This window comes from Nicotiana tomentosiformis, chromosome 3, assembly GCF_000390325.3.
Source record: "Nicotiana tomentosiformis chromosome 3, ASM39032v3, whole genome shotgun sequence".
Taxonomy (NCBI): domain Eukaryota; kingdom Viridiplantae; phylum Streptophyta; class Magnoliopsida; order Solanales; family Solanaceae; genus Nicotiana; species Nicotiana tomentosiformis.
Window position 1 is genome coordinate 119,553,063 of NC_090814.1, and position 25,585 is coordinate 119,578,647.

General features: G+C 41.4%; 3 protein-coding genes and 1 pseudogene across 3 annotated transcripts; 1 reads left to right on the forward strand and 3 right to left on the reverse strand.

The window, feature by feature from the left end:
* Nucleotides 1-5,505: 5,505 nt before the first annotated feature.
* LOC104103967 (uncharacterized) lies at nt 5,506-7,814 on the reverse strand. The gene is made up of 2 exons (XM_009611938.2): nt 7,407-7,814; nt 5,506-5,733 (listed from the first exon to the last, which is right to left on the reverse strand). The coding sequence occupies exons 1-2, from the start codon at nt 7,812-7,814 to the stop codon at nt 5,506-5,508; spliced, it is 636 nt and encodes a 211-aa protein (XP_009610233.2).
* LOC138908411 (uncharacterized) lies at nt 7,811-9,545 on the reverse strand. The gene is made up of 5 exons (XM_070199076.1): nt 9,366-9,545; nt 9,158-9,276; nt 8,829-9,036; nt 8,519-8,628; nt 7,811-8,345 (listed from the first exon to the last, which is right to left on the reverse strand). Exons 1-5 carry the CDS (start codon nt 9,543-9,545, stop codon nt 7,811-7,813), a joined length of 1,152 nt encoding a protein of 383 aa, XP_070055177.1.
* Nucleotides 9,546-10,380: 835 nt separating this feature from the next.
* On the reverse strand, nt 10,381-10,983 carry LOC104103975 (uncharacterized). Its single transcript, XM_009611947.1, has one exon. It carries the CDS (start codon nt 10,981-10,983, stop codon nt 10,381-10,383), a length of 603 nt encoding a protein of 200 aa, XP_009610242.1.
* Nucleotides 10,984-24,289: 13,306 nt separating this feature from the next.
* Nucleotides 24,290-25,326, forward strand: LOC104103959 (NAC domain-containing protein 78-like; annotated as a pseudogene).
* Nucleotides 25,327-25,585: the final 259 nt, after the last annotated feature.

Here is a 25,585-nt window from a genome sequence, read left to right on the forward strand (position 1 = left end):
TTATTATCCAAGATTATATCCATCATTTGCCACGCTAAGCTTGTGTTCCCTTTAATCATATTGATTACTACCATAGAGTCACATTCAAGGAAGATGTTTTGGAAACCCCGTGAAATACACAACTTCACCCCAGCTATGCTTCCTTTGCCTCCGCCAAATTACTGCTGCCCCTTCTCATGATTACATAAGAGTAGCTTTGTTTGTATACGTGACCATAGGTCTGTCATTTCACTGGTATTCAAAAATTATGCTCCCCTTTAGTTTTGTTGAGTAAACTCTTCACTCTTCACTTTCTCCAGCCAGTAGTGAAACTAGAAATTTTTGCAAGGGTATTCAAACTTGAAAGAAGTGAAAATAATTCCCCGAAAAGAGTGTTAATTATATATTACATAACTCTAAAACCTAATATTTTATCTATATATAGTGTAATTTTCGATGAAGGGTAGTCGGTTGAACATCCTTCGGATAATGTAGCTTAGCCCCTGGCTCTAGCTATGCTGGCTCGAATACCAGCCTTAATGTTTGGCAGCTCTGATCCGAAAAGATGAAAATTAATTCATCGCATTCATTTGCATATTGCCTCTACTATTTTACATATACTGATAATGAAATAGACGTGCATAAGAGCATTATATTCCAACAAAAGCATTGAAGATTTCACTCCAAAGTTTAAGATTGTGAATTGCTCATAAACTATGTAATAGGGAGAAAAAAATCATATATTTGCACATTAGAAAACAAATAGTGTATTAGATCCAACACTTTTATACATACACAACATAACATAAGTTAAATTCTAAAGTAGTTTAATTGTTTAATCACCTGCATGCAGTCGACCACAACTTTGAACCTAATTTCATTGCAATTAAGCATCTATATTATGGAGGAAGTTAGAGATGATCTCACATTTACTTCTGCCTTTTTCATTGTCTTGATCATGTATCTGTCATTATTTGTCATGTTGAGAAGCTTCCACTTTTTCAGGGGAGCTTAGTTCTTTAAGAGGGCCATATATACTCTGTTGCATCCACCTTAGATAACATCCTTAAAGCCCTAAACAATATATTGGTCGAAAATGCTTAAACTTTTATATTTTTACACACAAAGTTTCCTAACTCTTAGCACCAACTTGCTCTGGGTATTCTAGTTCAAAATGCATTAGACATTATGTTACAGTGTGGCCAGTAAAATTATTTCTTGTTGTAATAATATACAGAAGATGTGATCAGTAGTTCCAATCTGTATTGGGAACAAAAAGTATAAATTATATATTACTGAAAGCATAGACTTCTTTTTCCTATTGTCAAGGCAAGAAGATCACCAAGCGGTCCACTTGTACTCAATACGTAGAAAAGTTAAAAAACATATTGAGATACAAATGATTATGCATTTTGTATGATATTTCCGATTCCCCATAGGGAGACATTGAACGCCACCAGAATTTTGAAGTTGTGTAAGATAATTGAAACCTCCAGAGAGTGCCATAGAATGATGTAGAATTTGTTAAAGCTCATGGATAAACATATAACACCCCCTATTAACAGTTATATAATTTGTTAAAGCTCATGGATATCCATATAGTACCCCCTATTAACAATATATATATATATATATATATATATATATATATATATATATGTTGCTCCCAAATGCACACGCAAGTATACGTGGTCCTACAAGTAATAAAGTGATAAATTGAGTGTCGAACCCACAAAGACTTGTGTGAACTACCTACTAATTTCAACAAGATTATTATTCAGTCGATTCAATCAGAGTTCAAAGTGTGATTATACTAAGCAATAATTCTAACAAGTAACTAATTAATCAAGCAAAAAAATAGTTGTTGTGTATTTAGTAGAGATGAATATTCCAAGGTTGTGATCGATTCACCAATCCTATTATAATCTAATTAACTCTCCCTTTCATATAATTCACTCATGGTTGCTAATTAATCGAATAATTGCTCTCGTAGTATTCTCCCGAATTACTACTTGCCTATTCTAAATAGATAAATACATATATTCATATGGAATCAATCTATTAATAACGCATTAAGATTACGATATTTAATTAGTCATGGTGACTAGGTATATTTCTATCCTAACCACAAATCTGCGCCCCCCCCCCCCCCCCACACAGAGTTAAGATCATTCCCTCTTCAGTTCTTCTCTAATCTAGATATAGCTTTCCCAAGTATAACATAGATAGTAAATAGAACCTAACTGTTGGCCAGACAATTAAGCACTTAATCACAAAATTGAAGAAACAATCATATATTAGCAATTTGTAATCAAGTTTAAGTCAAAATCTAACAACAATATTCATGGCTAAATCACAACCCTAGAACTATGGGTTTTAGCCACTCATGATAATATCAAAACAAATTCACAAGTGTTGAAAAAGTGATAATACTAAGAAAAGATGAAGAAAACTTTGATATCCTCGCTCCCGGATGTTCCTCGTGTGTATTTTTCCCTCAACGTGGCATCTCCCCTCTCAAAAGAGGCTTAGTCATGCTTTTATACGCGTTGGAGGGGTCTTGGGCCGAAATAACCTTGTCTCGGGCGAACTAGGAGAATGTTTCCATCACCAGCGCCCAGGGTAGCGTGGAGCGCTAGCCCTGATGCTAGACTTTTTAACATTCTGACTTCTGCGCCATAGGTAGCGCCACACGCTGCCTGTGGCGCTACTTTGTGACTTTTTCCCTTTTCTTCCCTTTTTCGCTTTAATTCACTCACCTTCGTCCCAAATTGCCTCCGGATGATTCTTACACATAAAAATACCACAAATTAGCACAAATCATTATATTACACATTCGAAATCTACGAGACATGAGTAAAATATGAGGCAATATGCATATAAATATATATACTTTAAGAAGATTATCCATACCCCACACTTAGACTCTTGCTCGTCCTTGAGCAATGGGACTATCAACTACACCCCAACAACGTACACATCTCAACTAGAGAGGAGCACTTCAATTTTTAATCATACACTCTACTCTTGACTGTGATCGATACCGGCAATCAAGCATGAACATACAAATTTCATATTCTTTCGGTTTTAAACAAGCCCAAGTATAAACAATTCAATTCAACCAACTCAAACAACCTATCCATAACCAACCTACCTCAAGAGTTGACTCGTTACCACTAAGCACTCTCAACTCACGCACTCACAAATCAAGAGAAATTCACGACATCAATAATCCGTCATGAGATCATGAGCCCTCACCAATAAACACAAGAGTGAATATACAATAGTCCACACATGCCAGTATGACTTTCAACATAATTTAAGGACATCACACAATTGGAACAAAAATTGCACTCTCACAAAGAATTCATGTGCATCCCATCCTCATACCATAAGCTTGACCGTAGTGTACACCTCTACTAATCTAAGTCAGCAAAGTCTAGGATCAACTAGGACTTTATGGGTTGTAATGTAGGCTAAGGGACAGGTAGGATACATTTAGGAATAGTGACTGACCCTCCTAAGCACTTTAATACACTACACTCAAAAATCGAGCACATTTTCTTCTCAATCAATTCACTTGCCACAACCATATACAACATAGCCCTTTTTTTCTCAATTAAGCATTTCTATATTCCCACTAGCACGAATTATTAATATTAGGAGATGTGTGTTTTTCTACATTATTTGAATTATTTTTTCCTTTTCTTGCAATTTTTTACTTTTCTTTTTTTCTCTACACACACGCCATACATTAAGGTTCTTCAGCTAGTAAACTTTTTTCACAACTTTAGTGCACCTTAAGGGACCTTCCATGGTTCCACGCGAAAGCTACTTCCCAATCTCTCACCTTACTTCTTTGAGCGACTAAGTTTTTTCGGAGGTAAAGGTTCGACAATTTCAAATTCAAAATACAATAGGGGTACGACTTGTAATGGGGGTAACCAAGGAAAAGGTCAATAGGCATTTTATTTTAAGTGACAAACACATCTATTATCAAGCAAAGAACTGCCCACTTCATCTCCTAGACTAGCACAACTTAATGATTTTGCTTCGATTAACACACGGAGAAAGTGCTATACTACACATGATAACACAAAATAACACAAATTCTTACACACACATTGCACATGACTCAATCAAGATGGTTCTGTTCAACTCTCAAGTCAAGCAAGCACATATAATTGAGAAATTTTAAGCCATATTGCACTAGGTAACATACAAGTCAAACAACTGAGAAAAGGCATCACAGAGTAGGCTATTTAATAGGACTTTAATCCCTCAAGAAAATTATCCAAAAGATCCATCATCGGAAAAAGTCTGAGCTTTTTCAGATTTTTTTTTTCTATTTTCGTATTTAATTATTTTAAAACTAGACTATGTATACTACGGGTTCCTAAAAGAAAAACTAATAAAATAAAAAAATAGATTTATACAATTTACATCATATAAAGTAGATTCCCCACCCCACACTTAACATATGCACAGTCCCCGATGCATGTAAGAATTTAAAGCAAAGTAAGGTGGAAAGAAGAGCTCCCTGCTAGTCGGATTCTACCTCCTCAGAATACCCACCAGTAGCAGCTCCGGGCTCATCATCATCATCCGCTCCCAGGGGCACCAAAGCCATGGGCCCCATGATGTCAGCATCAAGATCATCCTTAGTGTCAGAGCCTTCATGGGTGTTCTCATCCTCTGATGGAAGAATTGGACAGATCATTACATAGATGCATACGCTCCTCGTCCGACACGCCCAACCTGCTCATGATCACATTTAGGGGGCTATAGAGATACCTGTTGAAGTTCCTGTCCCTCTCATTATGTGTCGCATAGCTTAGCTTAGACGTAGACTCAAACAACGATGTGATGTCCATCAACCTCTTAGGAGCCTCCACAACCTCGGCATAACCGTGATATTCAAGTACCTCCCGGGACAACATGTACTGTGTTAGCAAGTTGCCAAAGAAGAATCTATTGATTTTCCTCCCAGATCATGTGCAGTCCATATCCCCCAACATGATCTCTCCCACATTGATGGGTCGCCCAGTAATCAGAAAAATATTAAACACTTGAGCTCTAGTGCACTTGTTGTTGTGCTCAACCGGCATTAGTCTGCCCTGCATGAAATTTTGCCACACCTTGGCAGTCTTGTTGAAGTCGGATCATCTCAAGATGGGCATCACTCTTAGTTCTTGTCCACTTTGCATTCAAATCGCCTCCACATAGAGTGTGACGTATAACCTAATAGCTTGGGCATTTGAAAAACGTTTGCAGCCTTCGCGGGTTAGGGCTATCAACTCCCACAAATTCACATAAGGAACACCTATCCATTGGCACCTCCTTTCTGCGGACCCGTGACTTGAACAAGTCCCTATTCCAATTTAGGTAAAGATCTCACACCATACTCAAATTTGCATGGCCCGTTCACTCTAGTAACTTATCCATCTTTATTTCTTTTAACCAGGCAAGCACGTTCGGGAAGTTCTGTTCGAGAGTTTTCACATTAATTCCCATTTCAGAGACATATCACCCATATGGCACAAAGTTATTATGCCATTGTATGGCATCCTCACGAACTAGATCTAAATGAGGCCCTGGTCCCGATGGTGCCTTCTTCAATCCGTCGGCAACCTGTTTCCCTTTAGCTTGTCGAGATGACGTTTCCCCTTGCTTGGGCTTTTTAGGAGCGAGAACAGTGGTTGAGGACGTCCCCACTCCTTTACCCTTGTTCGCACTATCACAAGCCATATCAACCTACAACAAAAATAATCATGAATGTGAGAATGAATCAAGAAATCCATCTAAGATTATCGTGAGAGTCAAAGATGACCCCACACTTAAAATCGAAGGCTCTATGTAATATACCCACAATATTGGTTGAAAATGCACAAGTGTTGCACCACAAGGCGATGGGTACTCAAGACTTCCCCATGCCGTACAATTATAATGCACTAACTATGCAACACAAATCAAATAGTCGATCATGGCGATGTGACTTAGCCTTAGTGCAAGAAAGTAACAAATGGTCCCAATCTCTACAACTAATATACTACACTAGCTAATTCTAACAAAGTTCTACAACATATATAGTACAAGATACATGGTGTGGGTGGCATGGTTATAACATGTGAACATTAAAGATAAGATTTGGGTTAGGTAAACCCAACCCCAACACCCCATAATTAGCCCGATATCACATACAACTACACTCAGCTAGTCAGACTTCACCGGTGCCCAATTGACTCTTTCAAACATTTTATCAAACACATGGTGGACATTAAGTTTGTTCAACTCAATTCAACAATGGTGAAAGATGGTGGCCCTCCCAAATTTTATGAAGTATAGGGAATTGAAGTTTACTACTCCGTATACAACACAACAACCAAGTTGTAATAACCAATTTTGTTCTACAATCGGGCCACCCACCATAGAACAAGTTTTAAGAAGCAACTTATGGGGGAATTTGGAGATGGGAGTTTGGGAGGGGGGATGGGCATTATAATCTACAAAATAAAAGAAAAAGGGAGAAGGGAAACATACCTGGGAGATTTGTAGATGAATGCAAGAGGAGAGGAAAAAAAACTATAAGAATTGAGAGAGGGGCGGAGATAGAGACGGGGGCAGAGAGGATGGAAGAGTAGCGGGGAGAACGAGAGAAGGGCTGGGGGGGGGTTAGAGTTATTTTAATTAGGAGGGATTTGGTTATGGGTCATGGGTTGTAATGTGAGGGTAGATGGGTATGTGGGTCGGGTTTTAGGGGTAGTTGTTTTAAATACAACAACAACAACAATAACATACCCAGCATTATCTCACACTGTGGGGGAGTTGTTTTAAATAATAAACGAAAGAGAGAAAAAATATTTACCTGACCCTCCAGCCCAGCGCATTGTGCTAGGCCTTGCGCCGGGGAAGAAATCTTTCTATTTTTTGCGCCACAGGTAGCGCTGGGCGCTAGCCTAGGCGCTGGTCTGTGCATTGTTTTCCCTTTTTCTTTGAATGAAATCCCCGATCCCTCCGAGCACTTTATATATCCAATTTACATACCCTACACCATTCTACCTATGATTTATATGCCTACAAAGAAAACAAAAAATTCTAGTCTACTATAACTAAAAAAAATTGAAAAGCTAAGCTATGAAAGCAATAAAAATTGGGTTGCCTCCCAACAAGCGCCTGATTCAACATCGCGTCACGATTTAGGTCCTTGCTTACTCATCAGCGAGTATTACTTTGGACTTCTCATGATCAATGACACCTCCCTAATAGTGATTGACTCTTTGCCCATTCACTAAAAAAATTTCTTTCACCATTTAAAGCGCGCAACTCAATTCACCATAAGGAGTTACTCTCACCACCTCAAATGGACCTGACCACCTCGGTTTTAACTTCCCAGGAAACAAATTAAGCCTAGAATTTAACAATAGTACCTTTTGGCCCGGTTCAAAGTGATGTGGCTTGATTCGTTTGTCATGCCACCTTTTTGTTTTCTCCTTGCAAAGCTTAGCATTTTCATATGAGTGCAGCCTGAACTCATCTAACTCATTCAACTGGAACAGCCTCTTCTCTCCCGCGGCTTCAAAGTCCATATTCAACTTTTTAATTGCCCAATACGCCTTCTGTTCAAGTATAACCGGCAAGTGACATGCATTCCCATAAACAAGCTTATACGGGGATGCCCCACTTGGTATTTTGTATACAGTTATATATGCCAACAAGGCATCATCTAACTTTGCAGCACAATCCTTCCTATTCAAACTCACTCTCTTCTCTAATATCTGCTTTATTTCTCTGTTGGGCACCTCATCTTGTCCACTTGTTTGCGGGTGATATGTCATGGCAAATCTGTGGCGGATCTCTTATTTGTTAGAAGGTTACTCAACAACCGATTGCAGAAATGTGTCCCTTCATCACTAATCAAGGCACGTGGAGTCCCAAACCTCGAGAATGTGTTTTTCTTCAGTAAATCAGCTACCACCTTGGCATCATTGATTGGAAATGCGATAGCCTCTTCCCATTTTGACACGTAGTCAACTGCTAGCAAGATATATTTATTTCCTCTAGACATTGGGAACGGTCCTATGAAGTCTATCCCCCACACATAAAAAATCTCCACCTCCAAGATATTATTCAAAGGCATCTGATGCCTCCTTTTAATTGTTCCTATTCTATGACACTGGTCACACTTCTTAACAAACGCATGGGCATCCTTGAACAATGTTGGCCAAAAGAACCCATACTGTAAAACTTTTGCAGCTATCCTATAGTGTCCACGATGACCTCCATAAGGCGAGGCATGATAATCATACAACACTAATTCCACCTCCTTTTCAGGAATGCATCTCTTCATCAACTGATCGGCACACTGTCTGTACAAGAATGGCTCATCCCAGTAGTAGAAGTTCACATCATGTAGAAACCTCTTTCTAGCTTTAGATTCAATTACGGGAAGAAGTACCCCACTCATAATATAATTCACATAATCCGTGTACCATGGGGGAGGGTCTTAGGTGATAGCAAAAAGTTGATCATTAGGAAATACCTCCTCAATTTGTCTACCTTCCTCCACGTGCTCATGACTTCCAGCCTTGATAGATGGTCGGCTACTTGTTTTTTTGTGCCCTTCCGATCTCGTACTTCTACATCAAATTCCTGCAATAACAAAACCCAGCGCGTCAATCTAGCCTTGGATTCCTTTTATTATAAATAGATACCTGATTGCTGCATGGTTGGTATGGACTACAACTTTTGTTCCCACCAAGTATGCCGGAATTTCTCAAAGGCCCACACAACGGCCAACAACTCCTTTTCAGTGGTGGTGTAATTCAGCTATGTATCATCAAGAGTCTTACTCGCATAGTATGTGGACTAAAACATTTTGTCCTTCCTCTGGCCAAGCACTGCCCAATAGCATGTTCACTTGCGTCGCACATAAGTTCAAATGGTAAGGACCAATCAGGTGCCACAATAATGGCGGCAGTCACGAACTTCTTTTTGAGCTCCTCAAATGCCTTCAGGCAGGCTTCATCAATATTGAAAATTACATCCTTTTCAAGCAACCTGCAAAAAAGAGTAGCAATGTTTGAAAAATCTATAATAAAGCGTGTATAGCACTTAAATTGTTTCTTCACAACTGGTCAACACTTTGCCCAAATTCTTCAAACAGTCATCCTAAGAAGACCCAAAGACTGAAAAATCATCCATGAAGACTTCTACGAATTGCTCCACCATATCAGTAAAAATAGCCATCATACACCTCTGGAAAGTGGCCGGTGCATTACAAGGACCAAATGGCATTCGCTTGAAAGAAAAAGTACCATAAGGACATGTAAAAGTGGTCTTTTCCTGATCCTCTGGGAAAATGACAATCTAGTTGTACCCCAAATAACCATCAAGGAAGTATAATATTCATGCCCCGCCAATCTGCCCAACATCTGGTCAATGAATGTAAGTGGGAAGTGGTCCTTGCAGGTTGCTTTGTTGAGCCTTCTGTAGTCAATGTAAACTCTCCACCCCATCACAGTGCGAGTAGGAATTAGCTCATTTTTCTCATTCTCTACAACAGTCATCCCCCCTTTTTAGGCACACAATGCACTGTGCTCACCCAGTTGCTGTTAGAAATAGGGAAGATGATACATGCCTCAAGCCATTTAATTACTCCCTTCTTCAAGACCTCTTTCATAATCGGATTTAATCTTCTTTATTGCTCAACACTAGGGATGTGTCCATCTTCTAGAAATATTGTATGCATACAAAATGATGGACTGATTCCTTTTATATCAGCAATTGTCCACCCAATAGTTTTTTTATGCTCACGAAGCACTCTGAGCAGCTTTTCTTCTTGCACATTAGTTAAGCTGGATGAGATAATCACTGGAAATGTTTCAGAGTTCCCCAAGTAAGCATAGCACAAGTGCACTGGAAGAGGTTTGAGCTCTAGCTTTGGAGCTTCGTCAATAAATGGTTTAGGAGGGGTCAGAGTAACAAGTTTGTCCAACTCCTCAAATCTCCCAAGCCCATGGACATATTTGCAAGACATGTTAAGTACTTGCTCAATTTCTTCTATCATCTCATCTTCACTTTCTTCTTCATCCCCCATCAAGGCTCGTTCAAGAGAATCTATGGGGCTTATATAAGTCACCAATGAAGCCACATCACTTTCCACAACATAAATCATGGATAGCTTCATAGTGGCCTGGCAGTCTGAGTGCTTTATACAGATTGAATACCTCCACTCGATCACCCACTCTCATTGTCATGTTTCCTTCACATACATCGATAATAGCTCAGCCCATGGCTAAGAATGGATGCCCTAAAATAAATGGGAATTCTTGATCAGGCTCATAGTCCAAGATAATGAAATCAACATGGAATATGAAAGAACCCACTCGAACTAACACATCTTCAATCCAGTACTTCTTCAGGATGAGCAAGGGAGCGATCAACCAACTGTAAAATTACTGTGGTTGGGCGCGGCTCACCAAACCCCAACTGTCTGAACACATACAACAACATCAAATTGATTCTCTCCCCAAGATCACACAAAGCTCGCTCGACTGCGCGCTTACCAATAGAGATTTGGATAGTGAAACTACCTGGATCCTTCAATTTCTGAGGTAGATTGCTTTGAATTCTTGAGGTACATTCTTCAGTAAGTGCCACAGACTCAAAATGTGCCAACCTCCTCTTATTTGCCACTATGTCCTTGATGTATTTGGCATGTTTGGGCACTTCTTGCAAGATGTCTATCAACAGAATATTGTTTTGCACCTGCTTCAAAATATCAAGAAACGTTTTATAAGCATCATTATCCTTCACTTTCTGCAATCTCTGAGGGAATGAGGGTGGTGGCCTCGCAACTAATGGTAGGGGTTTATTTTCCACCACCTCTTCAACTGGCTTCTCTGACTCTTTTTCCTTTTTTGATTCTGCTTCTATGGAGCCCGATTTCTCATTAAAGGTCACTTTTTTTCTCTTTTTCAATGGGACTTCTTCTAACTGTGTCATATTCCTCAATGACACATCATTGATAATATCTTAGGATTAGCCTCGGTGTCGCCTGGAAGAGCTCCAACTGGTCGAGTATTTTGGGCACTGGCAAGTTGCCCCATTTGTCACTCCAAATTTTTCATCGCTAATGTTTGGGCCTGCTGGTCAACCATTCATTTCTTTAGCATCTCTTTAATGTGACTCGTTCGGTTTGTAGGATGTTCAACCTGTGGTGGTCTATATTACTGTTGAGGAGCTTGTGGCCTGTACTGATTCCGAGCATCTTGGTTTGCACCCCAAGAGAAGTTTGGGTGTTTCCTCCAGTGTTCCCATACTGGTTTGTCTGGCCCCTATTTGCATTACCCACAAAATAAACAGACTCTGGATTAGTTGGGCATAAGTCGCTCGTGTGACCCTCTCCACATACTTCACAAAATATCTGCACTTGTTAACCTTGTTGCTTGTTAATAACCAAGGTCATTTTATTGACTTGGTTAGCCAATGTGGCAACCTGTGCTGATAATGCAGAAACACCATCTAACTTAAGGACCCCTATGGATTATTGAACTGTGTGTCTACCCATCTCTCCTTGCAAATCAGGATTTCTTTTGGAGAATTTGTTCAATAATGCATATATTTTATCGAAGCTTTTCTCTAACACTTGACCTCCCACTACAGCGTCCACCATAATTTTTGTCTCTGGATGGAGCCCTTCTATGAAGGTGTGAGCTAACACTTCATTTGTCTTATTGTGATGAGGACAGTCTTTCAGCAGCCCCTTGAACCTTTCCCAAGATGAATATAAAGAATCTCTCGATTTCTATTTAAAGGCGACTATCTCACTTCTAATCTTCGCAGTTTTTCCTGAAGGAAAGAACCGTGTCAAAACTTTCCTCGCCAGATCATTTCATGATATAATAGAATTAGTTGGTTCCGCCTTCAACCACTGCTTTGCTTAGCCCAACAGAGAAAACAGGAACAATTTGAGCCTCACATAGTCTGGAGTGACTCCGTTAGTGATATAATTATCACTAATCTCCAAGAAGTTCAAGATGTATTGTTATGGATCCTCAGGTGGAAGACCCATAAACTGCCCATTGGCATGTAGTAGCTGGATCATGCTCTACTTTAGCTCAAAGTGCCCAGTGATTCTGGGCTTCACAATGCTGGAGGTGACATTAGCAATGTTGGGTATCACATGTTATTCCTCTGCCATGTTCACATGTAGTTGAACAAGTGCCTGAATATGTTCTGCGTCCCTTGCTTCCCTCAACCTCCTGTGAAATATTCTCTCAGGTTCGGGGTCAAAGCCTTGAAGTCTATCCTGGCTTCTGACCCTTCGCATTCAATCAAAGTTCCTGAGACTAGAGAAACCAATAAGAAATGTTAGAATTGACGAAATAAACAACTAAAGTAAAAACTAGAAAGTAGTCAATATTCAAGTCCCCGACAACGGTGCAAAAAACTTAATGCTCCCAAACACACACGCAAGTATACGTGGTCGTACAAGTAATAAAGTGATAAATCGAGTGTCGAACCCACAGAGACTTATGTTAACTACCCACTAGTTTTACCAAGATTATAATTCAGTTTAGTCAATCTGAGTTTGAAAGTATAATTATACTAAGCAATAATTCTAACAAGTAACTAATTAATTAAGCAGCAAAATAGTTATTGTGTATTCAGTTGAGACGAAGGCAATGTTGGCGGATGTTCAAGCATTAAACCACCAGCAACTTTAAGTATTATTCCCTCCTCAAAGTATTTTCAGTTGCTATATATATATATATATATATATAGATAGATATTGTCATAATCCTTTTACTTGCTATAAATAAGAAATAATATACATGTGCTTAATGGCATAAATTTTATGAAAAATAAATTTTCATAAAAAGAACCGAAAAATGTGTGATTGATTTTTATATAGAGCGTTCTCAGTGCCCAGAGGTTTAAAATTAGTTCGAGTTATAAATTTAGCCCATAAAATGTAAGGACAAAAAAAATTTAGAAATCCAGACAAATTACTTGAGTCCCAAGCACAACCCTCCCAAGAACTGTTAATTAGAAATTTCCTATTAGACCAAATTGCAGTTAATTACCTAAAGTAAAAAATTAAAAAACCTTGAAAACGGAAAAGAGGAAAGTAAGTACATTATTTTTTAATTTATTAATCTTTCTTTATTTTGTTAAGGAAACTATTTTGTAACGATCCGACCGGTTATTTTGAGAGTAATAGCCCTGATCCCTTATTTTCTGCTTTCCCCGTATCTTTTTCTGCTGGTGTGACTTGCCGGGAGGTTTTGTTGTGGTTTTGGAGTGATTTGGGATACTTAGTCCCTAAAAACTAAAGCTTAAGTCTTAGATTTTGACCGTAGTTCGAACTGTGTGAAGATGACTCCGAAGTTCCGTTAGCTCTGTTGGGTGATTTGGACTTAGGAGCGTGTCTAGACTGTAAATTTGAGGTTTGTAGCTGATTTAGGCTTGAAATGGCGAAAGTCAGATTTTTTGAGATTTTGATCGGAAGTGGCCTTTTTGATATCGGGATCAGATTCCAATTCCGATAGTTGGAGTAGGTCCGTAATGTTGAATATGACTTGTGTGCCAAATTTGAGGTCAATCTGACGTGATTTGATAGGTTTCGGCATCGGTTGTAGAAATTTAAAGTTTCAAGTTCATTAAATTTGGATTGGAGGGTGATTCGTATTTTCGTTGTTGTTTGACGTGTTTTGAGGGCTCGACTAAGTTCGTATGGTGTTTTAGGACTTGTTGGTATATTTGGTTGAGGTCCCGGGGGCCTCGGGTATAGTTCAGATGCTTAACGAATCGAAAATTGGACTTGTGTATCTGCAGAAGTTTTTGGTTTCTGGTGTTCTTGCACTTGCAGTGGGGAGACCGCAGGTGCAGACTCGCTCGTGCGGATGAAGCAGCGCAGATGCAGGATTTGGCAGCCCAAGCTGGGTTCACAGGTGCGGAGGTAATTGCACAGAAGTGACCTCGCTTCTGCGGTTGGTTTGTGCGCAGGAGCGGTGAGGGTCGCAGGAGCGCATCCGCAGGTGCGGCGCTACTCTCGCAGATGCGGACCCAAGGGACATAAGTTAAGTCTGCACCTGCAATAGAATTTCCGCAGGTGCGGTATCTCAGGTGCGATTATAGGCCCGCAGATGCGAAATCGCTGGACAGAGAAGGCCAAGTTCGAGGGTTTTATCCCATTTTCACTTTTGAGACTTTTAGAGCTCAGATTTGGATGATAATTTGGGAGATTTTCATATGAAGCTTTTGGGTAACGATTCTTAACCCATTTATGGTTATATTCCACTAATCTATCACTAATTTCATCTTTTAATTTCGAATTTGGGTGGAAAATTTGGGAAAAATGGGAAGAAGTTCTTCAACTAAGTTTTTGAGTTTTGATTGGGATTTTGATATCGTATTTGGATAATTTTGGTACGAATGAGCTCGTGAGTGAATGGGTGTTCATATTTTGTAGCTTTTGTCGGATTTCAAGACGTGTGCTCGGGGGGGAGGGGTTTGAGCCTATTTCGAATTTTGGCTTATCATTTTGTGTTTTTCTTGTGAAATTGATTCCTTTAGCCTATATTATGTATATCGTACTGCTTGTGGCAAGATTCGGAGCATTTAGAGACTGATTCAAGGGGCAAAGGCATTTCGGAGTAGGATTTTGTGCGGTTAGAGGTAAGTAAAAGTTTTAAATCTGGTCCTGAGAGTATGAAACCCCGAATTTTGGTATGATATGATTATTTTGGAGGTGACGCACATGCTAGGTGACGGGCGTGTGGGCGTGCACTGTAGGGGATTGTGACTTGGTTTGTCCCGTGAGACTGTAAAGTTGAATAGCTTATTGTTAATTACATGTTCCCTCTGTCTTCTAGAAATTTGACTGCCATTCATGTTAGAAACCATGCTTAGGCCGTATGATATCACTGTTGGGACCCGAAATGGTCGGGTACTTATTGAATTACTTGCTATTTTCTTCACAATTTTACTTGCGTGTCATATCTCTGTTTCCTCTTGTTTTCTTGTTGATACATGTTATTATTTCTTTTGGGCTGATTTGTATGATTTCTAAGAGACCAAGACGCTGGGAGGTTAGTGACTGAGATAGGGCCTGAGTGCCGAGCTATGAGCTATATGAGTGTATATGGATCGGGTTGCACACCGCAACAAGCCTGAGGGCTGTATGTATATGGATCGGGTTGCACGCCGCAACGAGCCTTAGGGTTGTATATATATATATATATATATATATATATATATATATATATATATATATATATATATATATGGATCGGGTTGCACGCTGCAAAGTGCCTTATGGTTATTTATATGGGATCGGACTGCATACCGCAGCAATATAGCGATTGGGTTGAAGGAGCCCCTCCGGAGTCAGTAACCCTTAGTGAGCGCAGGTACCTATCGAGTGTGAGTGTTGAGGGCTGAGAGTTGAGTGATAATCTATTGAGAAAGAATGATTGATTTTTGCCCTGAGAGGCAGTATTTGTTTCCATTGTTGTTGCATGTAGTTGTTATATGTCATTGTTTTGAAACTTCTGAGGGATATAATATCAAAGTTTTACTTGAACTTGGCATTTATAAATTGATTTGACTTAAACTGCTGAATTTGAAAGCATGTCCACTTTCTTGTTGGGATTACTAAAAATGCACTATTGTTGTGTTGCTCGTCACTATCTTTCAGTTCCTTATTTATCATTGTTACTTACTGTGTTGGTTGTACTCATTCTACACCCTGCACTTTGTGTGCAGATCCAGGTATTCCCGGCCATAGTTGGTGTTGATATTTGAGCAGCTGATTCCGGAGACTATTGAGGTAGTTGCATGGCATTCGCAGGCCGTTGCTCTCATTCATTATCTTTATCGCATTTCAGTTCTTATTACTTAGACGTTGTATTAGAATGATGCTGGTATATATGCTCATGTACTCGATGACACCCCGATTTTTGGGATAGATTGTATTGTGATGCGAGTTTATTTCTGTCCCACAAAGGTTTTTCTTAAATATTAATTGCTTCCGTCTATAATTTTAAAGCCTTTACTGTGTTAAGATAGTGAGTAGTGGCTTTCCTAGTACCATGATAGGCGCCATCACGACGATTTATTTTGGGTCGTGACAAGTTGGTATCAGAGCCTAGGTTACATAGGTCTCACGAGTCATGAGCAGGTTTAGTTGAGTCTTGCAGATTGGTACAGAGACGTCTGTACTTATCTTCGAGAGGCTGCCGAACCCTTAGGAAATTTCACATTCTTGAATTCTTGTCGTGCTCTAGTAACTAAATTTCTGTTGTTCTAATTCTCTCACAGATGGTGAGGATGCGTACTCTGGGGCAGGATGGACAGCCACCAGTACCACCAGTCAGGGCCGCGATAGGCTGAGGTCGCAGTAGGGGTATAGGTATAGCTTGCACTGCAGCTAGGGCAGCACCTGCAGATCCACCAGTTGCCCCAGTTCAGGAGCAGGCTCCAGTTGTGGATAAGCCTGTGGGACCAGCTCAGGCACCACCTGTGCCTATTATGATTCCAGGCCTTCAGGAGGTCTTAGTTCAGATTCTGACCATGTGCACTAGTCTTGCTCAGGCGGTCTCTATTCCGGCCATAACAGCCACTTCTCAGGTCGGGGGAGGTGCTCAGACTCCTGCTGCCCGCACACCAGAGTAGGTGGTACAGATACTCCAGACATCGGGGGAACCACCAACCCAGCCGGTTACAGATGCTGAGGACTATGTGGTTCCTGTCATGCCTGATGATGAGCATCTTCGATTGAAGAGGTTTGGGAGACTCCAGCCTCCATCTTTTAGTGGTACCGAGGGAGAGGATGCACAAGGCTTCTTGGACAGGTGTTAGAGGATACTCCATACAACAGGTATTCTAGAGACCAGTAGGGTCTCGTTCACTACTTTTCAGTTCTCTAGGGCTGCCTTCAGTTGGTGGGAGGCTTACGAGAGGTGTAGGCCAGTCGGCGCAGCACCCCATACCTGGCAGCAGTTCTCCGAACTATTCCTGGAGAAGTTCGTGCCTCAGTCCCACAAAGAGGAGCTACGCATGTAGTTTGAGCAGCTTTGTTAGGGTGATATCTCTGTGACACAATATGAGATGAGATTTTCTGAGTTGGCCAGTCATGCTATCTGGTTGGTTCCCACGAACAAGGAGAGGATCGTGAGGTTCACAGATGGCCTCACTTTTCAGCTGCGATTGCTTTTGACTAGAGATAGAGCGTCTGGTGCTACTTTTGATGAGATTGTCGAAATTGCTCATCAAATTGAGATGGTTCACAGCCAGGAGCGGGTTGAGAGGGAGGCCAAGAGGCTTCGTGGACAGGGTGGATTCAGCAGTGTTCCTTCAGGGGGTCAGTTCTACCACGACAGGGGTCGTCCTTACAGGCATGCTCAGACGGCTCGCCCTGTTCACCATGGTGCATCATCTGGCCATGGTTCACATAGTTACTAGCAAGGTCACTCATCTCTTAGTGCCCTTCCAGCTCAGAGTTCGTCCCATGCTCCATTGGGTCAGGGCTCATCTATGCCAGGTCCTTCTACCAGTTATCCTGGTTCTCGGGGGCCCCTCCAGTCTCCACCACCAGCACCAGGTAGTTGCTCTGAGTGTGGAGAGTTTGGCCATATCAGGAGGTATTGTCCCAGCCTTACGGGAGGTCAGACATAATAGAGGATTCAGACTACGGCTTCGGCACTTGTTACTTCACTACCCGTTAAGCCAGCTCAGGGTGGGGCCCAGTCAGCTAGAGGTCGCCCTAGAGGGGGAGCACGATCAAGTGGTGATCACATGTATTGTCTCAGTTTGCCATAAAGATGCCTCTGTACTATTTGACCCTGGTTCCACTTATTCTTATGTGTCCTCGTATTTCGCTCATTATCTGGATATGCCCCGCGAGTCTCTAGTTTCATCTGTTCATGTATCTACTCTGGTGGGCGATACTATTATTGTGGACCGAGTATATCGGTCATGTGTGGTGACTATTGGGAGCCTGGAGACTAGAGTAGATCTCTTGGTTCTTAGTATGGTCGATTTTGACGTGATTTTGGGTATGGACTGGTTGTCTCCATGTCGTGCGGTTTTAGATTGTCACGCGAAGACCGTGACGTTGGTGATGCTGCGATTGCCGAGAGTTGAGTGGAGCGGCTCTATAGACTATGTTTCCAGTAGAGTGATTTCATACTTGAAGGCTCAGTGGATGGTTGAGAAGGGTTGTCTATCTTATCTGGCCTTTGTGAGGGATGTTAGTGCAGAGACCCCTGCTATTGATTTTGTTCTAGTGGTGCGAGATTTCCCGGATGTGTTTCCTGCAGACCTGCTGGGCATGCCGCCTGATTGGGATATTGATTTCAGTATTGATTTGGTGCTGGGCACTCAGCCCATTTCTATTCCACCGTATCGTATGGCACCGTCGGAGTTGAAGGAATTGAAGAAGCAGCTTCAGGAACTCCTTGATAAGGGGTTTATTCGGCCTAGCGCGTCACCTTGGGGTGCACCAGTTCTATTTGTGAAGAAGAAGGATGGTACTATGATAATGTGCATTGATTACATACAGTTGAACAAGGTCACAATCAAGAACAAGTATCCTTTGCCGTGTATTGATGATCTATTTGACCAGCTTCAGGGAGCGAGGGTGTTCTCTAAGATTGATTTAAGTTCAGGGTATCACCAGCTGAAGATTCAGGACTAAGATATTCTTAAGAAAACTTTCACGACCCGATTTGACCATTATGAGTTCCTTGTGTATGTCTTTTGGGCTGACCAACGCCCCAACAACGTTCATGCATCTGATGGACAGTGTGTTTTAGCCTTATCTTGACTCATTTGTTATTGTATTCGATGATGACATCCTGGTGTACTCTCGTAGCCAGGAGGAGCATGCCCAACATCTAAGGATTGTGTTAAAGCGGTTGAGGGAGGAGAAGCTTTATACAAAGTTCTCCAAGTATGAGTTTTGGCTCAGTTCAATGGCGTTCTTGGGTACGTGGTGTCCGGTGAGGGTATTCAGGTAGATCTGAAGAAGATAGAGGCGGTTCAGAGTTGGCCCAGACCGTCCTCAGCCACGGAGATTTGGAGTTTTCTCAGTTTGGCTGGTTATTACCGTCGTTTTGTGGAGGGTTTCTTATCTATTGCATGGACCTTGACTAAATTGAACCAAAAGGGTGCTGCTTTTAGGTGGTCGAGTGATTGAGAGGAGAGCTTTTAGAAGCTCAAGACTGCTTTGGCCACGGCTCCAGTTCTAGTTCTAGCACCAGCTTCTAGTTCTTACACAGTGTATTGTGATGCCTCGTGGATTGGTATTGGGTCTGTTCTGATGCAGGAGGGTAGAGTGATTGCTTATTCTTCACGCTAGTTGAAGCCTCATGAGAAGAAATATCCTGTCCACTACCTTAAGTTAGCAGTTACTGTTCACGCCTTGAAGATTTGGCGGCACTATTTGTACGGTGTCCATTGTGAGATTTACACTGATCACCGGAGTTTGCAGCATCTGTTCAAACAGAAGGATTTTAACTTGCATCAGCGGAGGTGGTTGGAGCTTCTTAAGGAATATGATATCATAATTTTGTACCATCCGGGAAGGCCAATGTGGTGGCTGATGCCTTGAGTCGCCGGGCGGAGATTTTGGGGAGCTTAGCATATCTTCCAGCAGAAGAGAGGCCATTGGCATTGGACGTTCAGACCTTAGCCAACCCGTTTGTTAGATTGGATGTTTCTGAGCCGAGTCGAGTATTGGCTTGTGTGGTCTCTCGGTCTTCTCTTTATGATCGTATCAGGGAGCGTCAGTATAATGACCCTCATCTTCTTATCCTTAAGGACATGGTACAACACGGTGATGCTAAGGAGGTCACTATTGGGGATGATGGTGCATTGAGGATGTAGGGTAGGCTATGTGTACCCAATGTGGATGATTTGCGAGAGTTGATTCTTCAGGAGGCTCATAGCTCGCGGTATTCTATTCATCCGGGTGTCGCGAAGATGTATCAGGACTTGAAGCAGCATTACTGGTGGAGGAGAATAAAGAAGGACATAGTTGAGTATATGGCTCGGTATCTAAATTGCCAATAGGTGAAGTATGAGCATCAGCGACTAGGTGGGTTGCTTCAGAAGTTAGAGATTCCGGAGTGGAAGTGGGAGCGGATCACTATGGATTTTGTTGTTGGACTCCCACGAACTCACCGGAGGTTTGACGCAGTTTGGGGAATTATGGATTGGCTGACCAAGTCAGCTCATTTCATTCCTGTGATGACTACCTATTCTTCCGAGCAGCTGGATCGAGTGTATATCTGTGTGATCGTTAGGCTTCATGGCGTATCGGTATCTATCATATCTGATCGGGGTACGCAGTTTACATCATGGTTCTGGAGGGCTGTACAGCATGAGTTCGGTACTCGAGTGGAGTTGAGAACAACATTTCACCCACAGACGGACGGACAGTCCGAGCGCACTATTCAGATATTAGAGGATATGCACTGTGCGTGTGTGATAGAGTTTGGGGGTTCGTGGGATCAGTTCTTGCCACTGGCAGAGTTTGCCTACAACAACAGTTATCAGTCGAGCATCCAGATGGCACCGTATGAGGCTCTGTATGGTAGGCGGTGTAGGTCTCCAGTGGTTTGGTTCAAGCCGGGCAAGGCTAGATTATTGGGTACAAATTTGGTTCAGGATGCTCTGGAGAAGGTTAAGGTAATTCAGGATAGACTGCGCACAGCCCAGTCCAGACATAAGAGTTATGCAGATCGGAAGGTTCGCGATGTTGCATTCATGATTGGAGAGCGGGTCCTGCTCCGGGTGTCACCCATGAAGGGTGTTATGAGGTTCGGAAAGAAGGGCAAGTTAAGCCTGAGGTTTATCGGCCCATTTGAGGTATTGCGACGTGCTGGGAAGGTTGCTTATGAGCTTGCCTTGCCTCCCAGTCTAGCAGGAGTTCATCCAGTATTCTATGATTCTATGCTCCGGATGTATCATAGCGATTCGTCTCAAGTGTTGGATTTTAGCTCAGTCCAGTTGGACAAGGATTTATCTTATGTTGAGGAGCTGGTGGCGATATTGGATAGGCAGGTTCGAAAGCTGAGGTCGAAGAATATTGCTTCTGTGAAGGTTCAATGGAGGGGTCAGCCGGCCGAGGAGGTGACTTGGGAGACCGAGCAGGATATGTGCAGCCGCTATCCTCATCTTTTTACCATGTAGTCGGAGCTGCGTGAAGACGACTCCGGAGTTCCGTCGGTTCCGTTAGCTCCATTGGGTGATTTTGGACTTAGAATCGTGTTCGGACTGTAAATTTGAGGTCTGTAGCTGATTTTGGCCTGAAATGGCGAAAGTCGTATTTTTTGAGATTTTGACCGGAAGTGGACTTTTTGATATCGGGGTCGGATTCCAATTCCGGAAGTTGGAGTAGGTCCGTAATGTTGAATATGACTTGTGTGCGAAATTTGAGGTCAATCGGATGTGATTTGATAGGTTTCGGCATCGATTGTAGAAATTTAAAGTTTCAAGTTCATTAAGTTTGAATTGGAGGGTGATTCATGTTTTCGTTGTTGTTTGACGTTTTTTGAGGGCTCGACTAAGTTCGTAGAGTGTTTTAGGACTTGTTGGTATATTTAGTTGAGGTCTCGGGGGCCTCGGGTGTAGTTCGTATGCTTAACGGATCGCAAATTGGACTTGTGTATCTATTTAAGTTTCTGGTTTCTCGTGTTTTTGGACCTGCGGTGGGGAGACAGCAGGTACGGAATCGCACGTGCGGATGAAGGAGCATAAATGCGGGATTCAGCAGACCTAGCTGGGTTCGCAGGTGCGGAGGTAATTGTGCAGAAGCGGCCTCGCTTCTGCTAGTGGTCTATGCGCAGGAGCGGTGAGGGTCGCAGGTGCGGTTCCTTGGTCGCAGGAGCGCATCCGCAGGTGCGGCGCTTCTCTCGCAAATGCGGACCCATGGGACGTAACTTAAGTCCGCACCTGCGATAGGATTTCCGCAGGTGCGGCATCGCAGGTGCGATTATAGGCCCGCAGATGCGAAATTGCTGGGCAGAAAAGGCCAAGTTCGAGGGTTTTATCCCATTTTCAATTTTGGGACTTTGAGAGCTCGGATTTGGACGATAATTTGAGAGATTTTTAGAGGAAGCTTTTGGGTAACGATTCTTAACCCATTTATGGTTATATTCCACTAATCTTTCACTAATTTCATCTTTTAATTTCGGATTTGGGTGGAAAATTTGGGAAAAATAGGAAGAAGTTCTTCAACTAAGTTTTTGAGTTTTGATTGGGATTTTGATATCGGATTTGGATAATTTTGGTACGAATGAGCTCGTGAGTGAATGGGTGTTCATATTTTATGACTTTTGTCGGATTTCGATACGTGGGTCCGAGAGGGCCGGTTTGAGCCTATTTCGGATTTTGGCTTATAATTTCGTATTTTTCTGGTGGAATTGATACATTTAGCCTATATTAATTATATTGTACTTCTTGTGTCTAGATGCGGGGAATTTAGAGACTGATTCGAGGGGCAAAGGCATTTCGGAGTAGGATTTTGTGCAGTTTGAGGTAAGTAACAGTTTTAAATCTGGTCCCGAGGGTATGAAACCCCGGATTTTGGTATGATATGATTATTCTGGAGGTGACGCACATGCTAGGTGACGGGCATGTGGGCGTGCACCTTGGGGGATTGTGACTTGGTTCGTCCCGTGAGATTATAAAGTCGAATAGCTTCTTGTTAATTACATGTTCCCTTTGTCATCTAGAAATTTGACTGTCATTCATGTTAGAAATCATGCTTAGGCCATATGATATCACTGTTGGGACCCGCAGCGGTCTGGTACTTGTTGAATTAGCTGCTATTTGCTTCACAGTTTTACTTGCGTGTCATATCTATGTTTCCTCTTGTTTTCTTGTTGGTACTTGTTATTATTTCTTTTGGTCTGATTTGTATGATTTCTGAGAGCCCGAGAGGCTGGGGAGGTTAGTGACTAAGATAGGGCCCGAGTGCCCAGCTGTGAGCTATGTGAGTATATATGGATCGGATTGCATGCCGCAACGAGCCTGAGGTCTATATGTATATGGATCGGGTTGCACGCCGCAACGAGCCTTAGGTTGTGTGTGTGTGTATATATATATATATATATATATATATATATATATATATATATATATATATATATATATATATATATATATGGATCGGGTGGCACGCCCAACGAGCCTTATGGCTATTTATATGGGATCGGGCTGCACGCCGCAACTATATAGCGCTTGGGATGAAGGAGCCCCTCCAGAGTCTACACACCCCCAGTGAGCGCAGGTACCTATCGAGTGTGAGTGTTGAGGGCTAAGAGCCGAGTGATGGGATATTGAGAAAGAATGAGTGATTGTTGCCCTGAGAGGCAGTATTTGTTTTCATTGTTGTTGAACATAGTTGTTATATGTCATTGTTTTAAAACTTCTGAGGGATATTATATCAAGGTTTTACTTGAACTTGGCATTTATAAATTGATTTGACTTAAACTGACGAATTTGAAAAACAGGTCCACTTTCTTGTTGGGATTATTAAAAATGAACTATTACTGTGTTGCTCGTCACTATCTTTCAGTTCCTTATTTATCATTGTTACTTACTGAGTTGGTTTTACTCACGCTACACCCTACACTTCGTATGCAGATCCAGGTGTTCCCGGTCATAGAGGGTGTTGATATTTGAGCAGCTGATTCCGGAGACTATCGAGGTAGCTGCATGGCGTTCGTAGGCCTTGCCTCTCCTTCATTATCTTTATCGCATTTCAGTTCTTATTCCTTAGACGTTGGATTAGACCGCTCCTGGTATAGATGCTCATATACCTGATGACACCCCAGTTTTTGGGATAGATTGTATTGTGATGCGAGTTTTTTTCTGTTCCACAAAGGTTTTTCTTAAATATTAATTTCTTCCGTCTATAATTTTAAAACTTTTACTGTATTTAGAAAGTAAGTAGTGGCTTGCCTAGTACCACGATAGGCGTCATCACGACGGTTGGTTTTGGGTCGTGACATATTTACTAGAAATTTCCTATATACTGGATGAAAAAGTAAGATAAAATAAATAAAATGAAATCGAGAAAAAGGTAAGAAAATTATATTTTCAGATTCTTCTATTAAATTGTGAAGTATTAAGTTAGTTAAAAAAACTTACGTATTGTGAAAATCAACCCCTTTTCCTCTCCTAAAAATTTGTTTCCTAAATTTTCTCTATTGGAATTAACCTGATCAAATATCTATATATAGTCAATTACAGCATTCACGTCAATAAACTTCCTCCATTCGTTTACGGTTTCATTTCATAGTTCGTCTTCTAACTTGAGAGAACAGTAGTGGTTCTTGTCTTTGCATATTGCGGCAATTGCTATTGTCTCATTCTTGTGTTTCTCTATAAGCAAGAAAAAGAGATGACAATATATACCATGTCGACGTTACATGTACGCCGCGGGTGTATCATGTGTGTTCGGTTTCACCCAACTGAAGCAGAGTTGATCAACTTTCTGAAAAGGTTCCTAAAGGGCGAGCCTTTGCCGAGTGAATGCCCTAATTTCCAACTTGCCGATATCTATGGAGACCAACCACCATGGGAGATATTTGGAGCTTCTGATCATCCCGAAGAGAAGGTTCGCTATTTTTTTACTCGGTTGAAGAAGCAGAAGAGCGAACATACAGGGTACGTCGAACTTGCGTCAACGGGACATGGAAAGGCCAAACAGGTATTGATCCTATCAAGAATGGTAAGGGAACTGTGGTTGGGTTTAGAAGATGTTTCAAGTTTCAAACTAGTCGTAGTAAAGAAGGAGAGCACAATAAAATTTGGCTGATGAAAGAATATTCCATCGGGGATGATTTCTTTAGAAAAAATAATATTCCTAAGGAGGATATTGCTGTGTGCCGAATCAAGAAGAATATAAGAGTTGAGAAAAATTATGGGGTAACTATGGAGGAACAAGATGTTGCCAAAATAGTCGAAGCTATGTTGCATGAACCTGATGAAGATTACTGCACAACAGTACAACCAGCACCAATTTGTCAAGCCGAACATCAAGTCATGGACGAGACTCAGAAGATGAACGAACATAATAATAGCAGCTATATTAGTGACTGCTCCAACCACCAAGAAGAGATCAATTGGGCTGATGATGTGCTCCTAGATATTGACAATTTTGGTGATATAATTTGCTGTTAATCTTCACAATGTTGAATAATGAATGGTGGAACCGGAACGCAGGGAAGGAGAGAAGCTTGCCAGAAGATTTTACTTGTATTCATGTATATGGAGTATCACTTAATAATTTTGTCATGATTTTACATATATTATTCCTCTAGTGTATTTTGTTCGTTTCGCTGAAAACAATTATCTTTTGTTGTTTCAATTGCGAGACCATTAGGAAAGATAGAAAACGTATATGCGCTTTGAGTAAGGAAAAATATATCTTACTTTCACTCATACCCACAACACCATCTTACTACAATTTTTTTAATTTTTTTTTAACACCTAACAATTTGACCCCTTATAAGTACTATACAGTTCTTTCTACATCGTTGCTCGTGATATCGCAATGAATCTCTCTTAATTAACTTACATGTTGTAA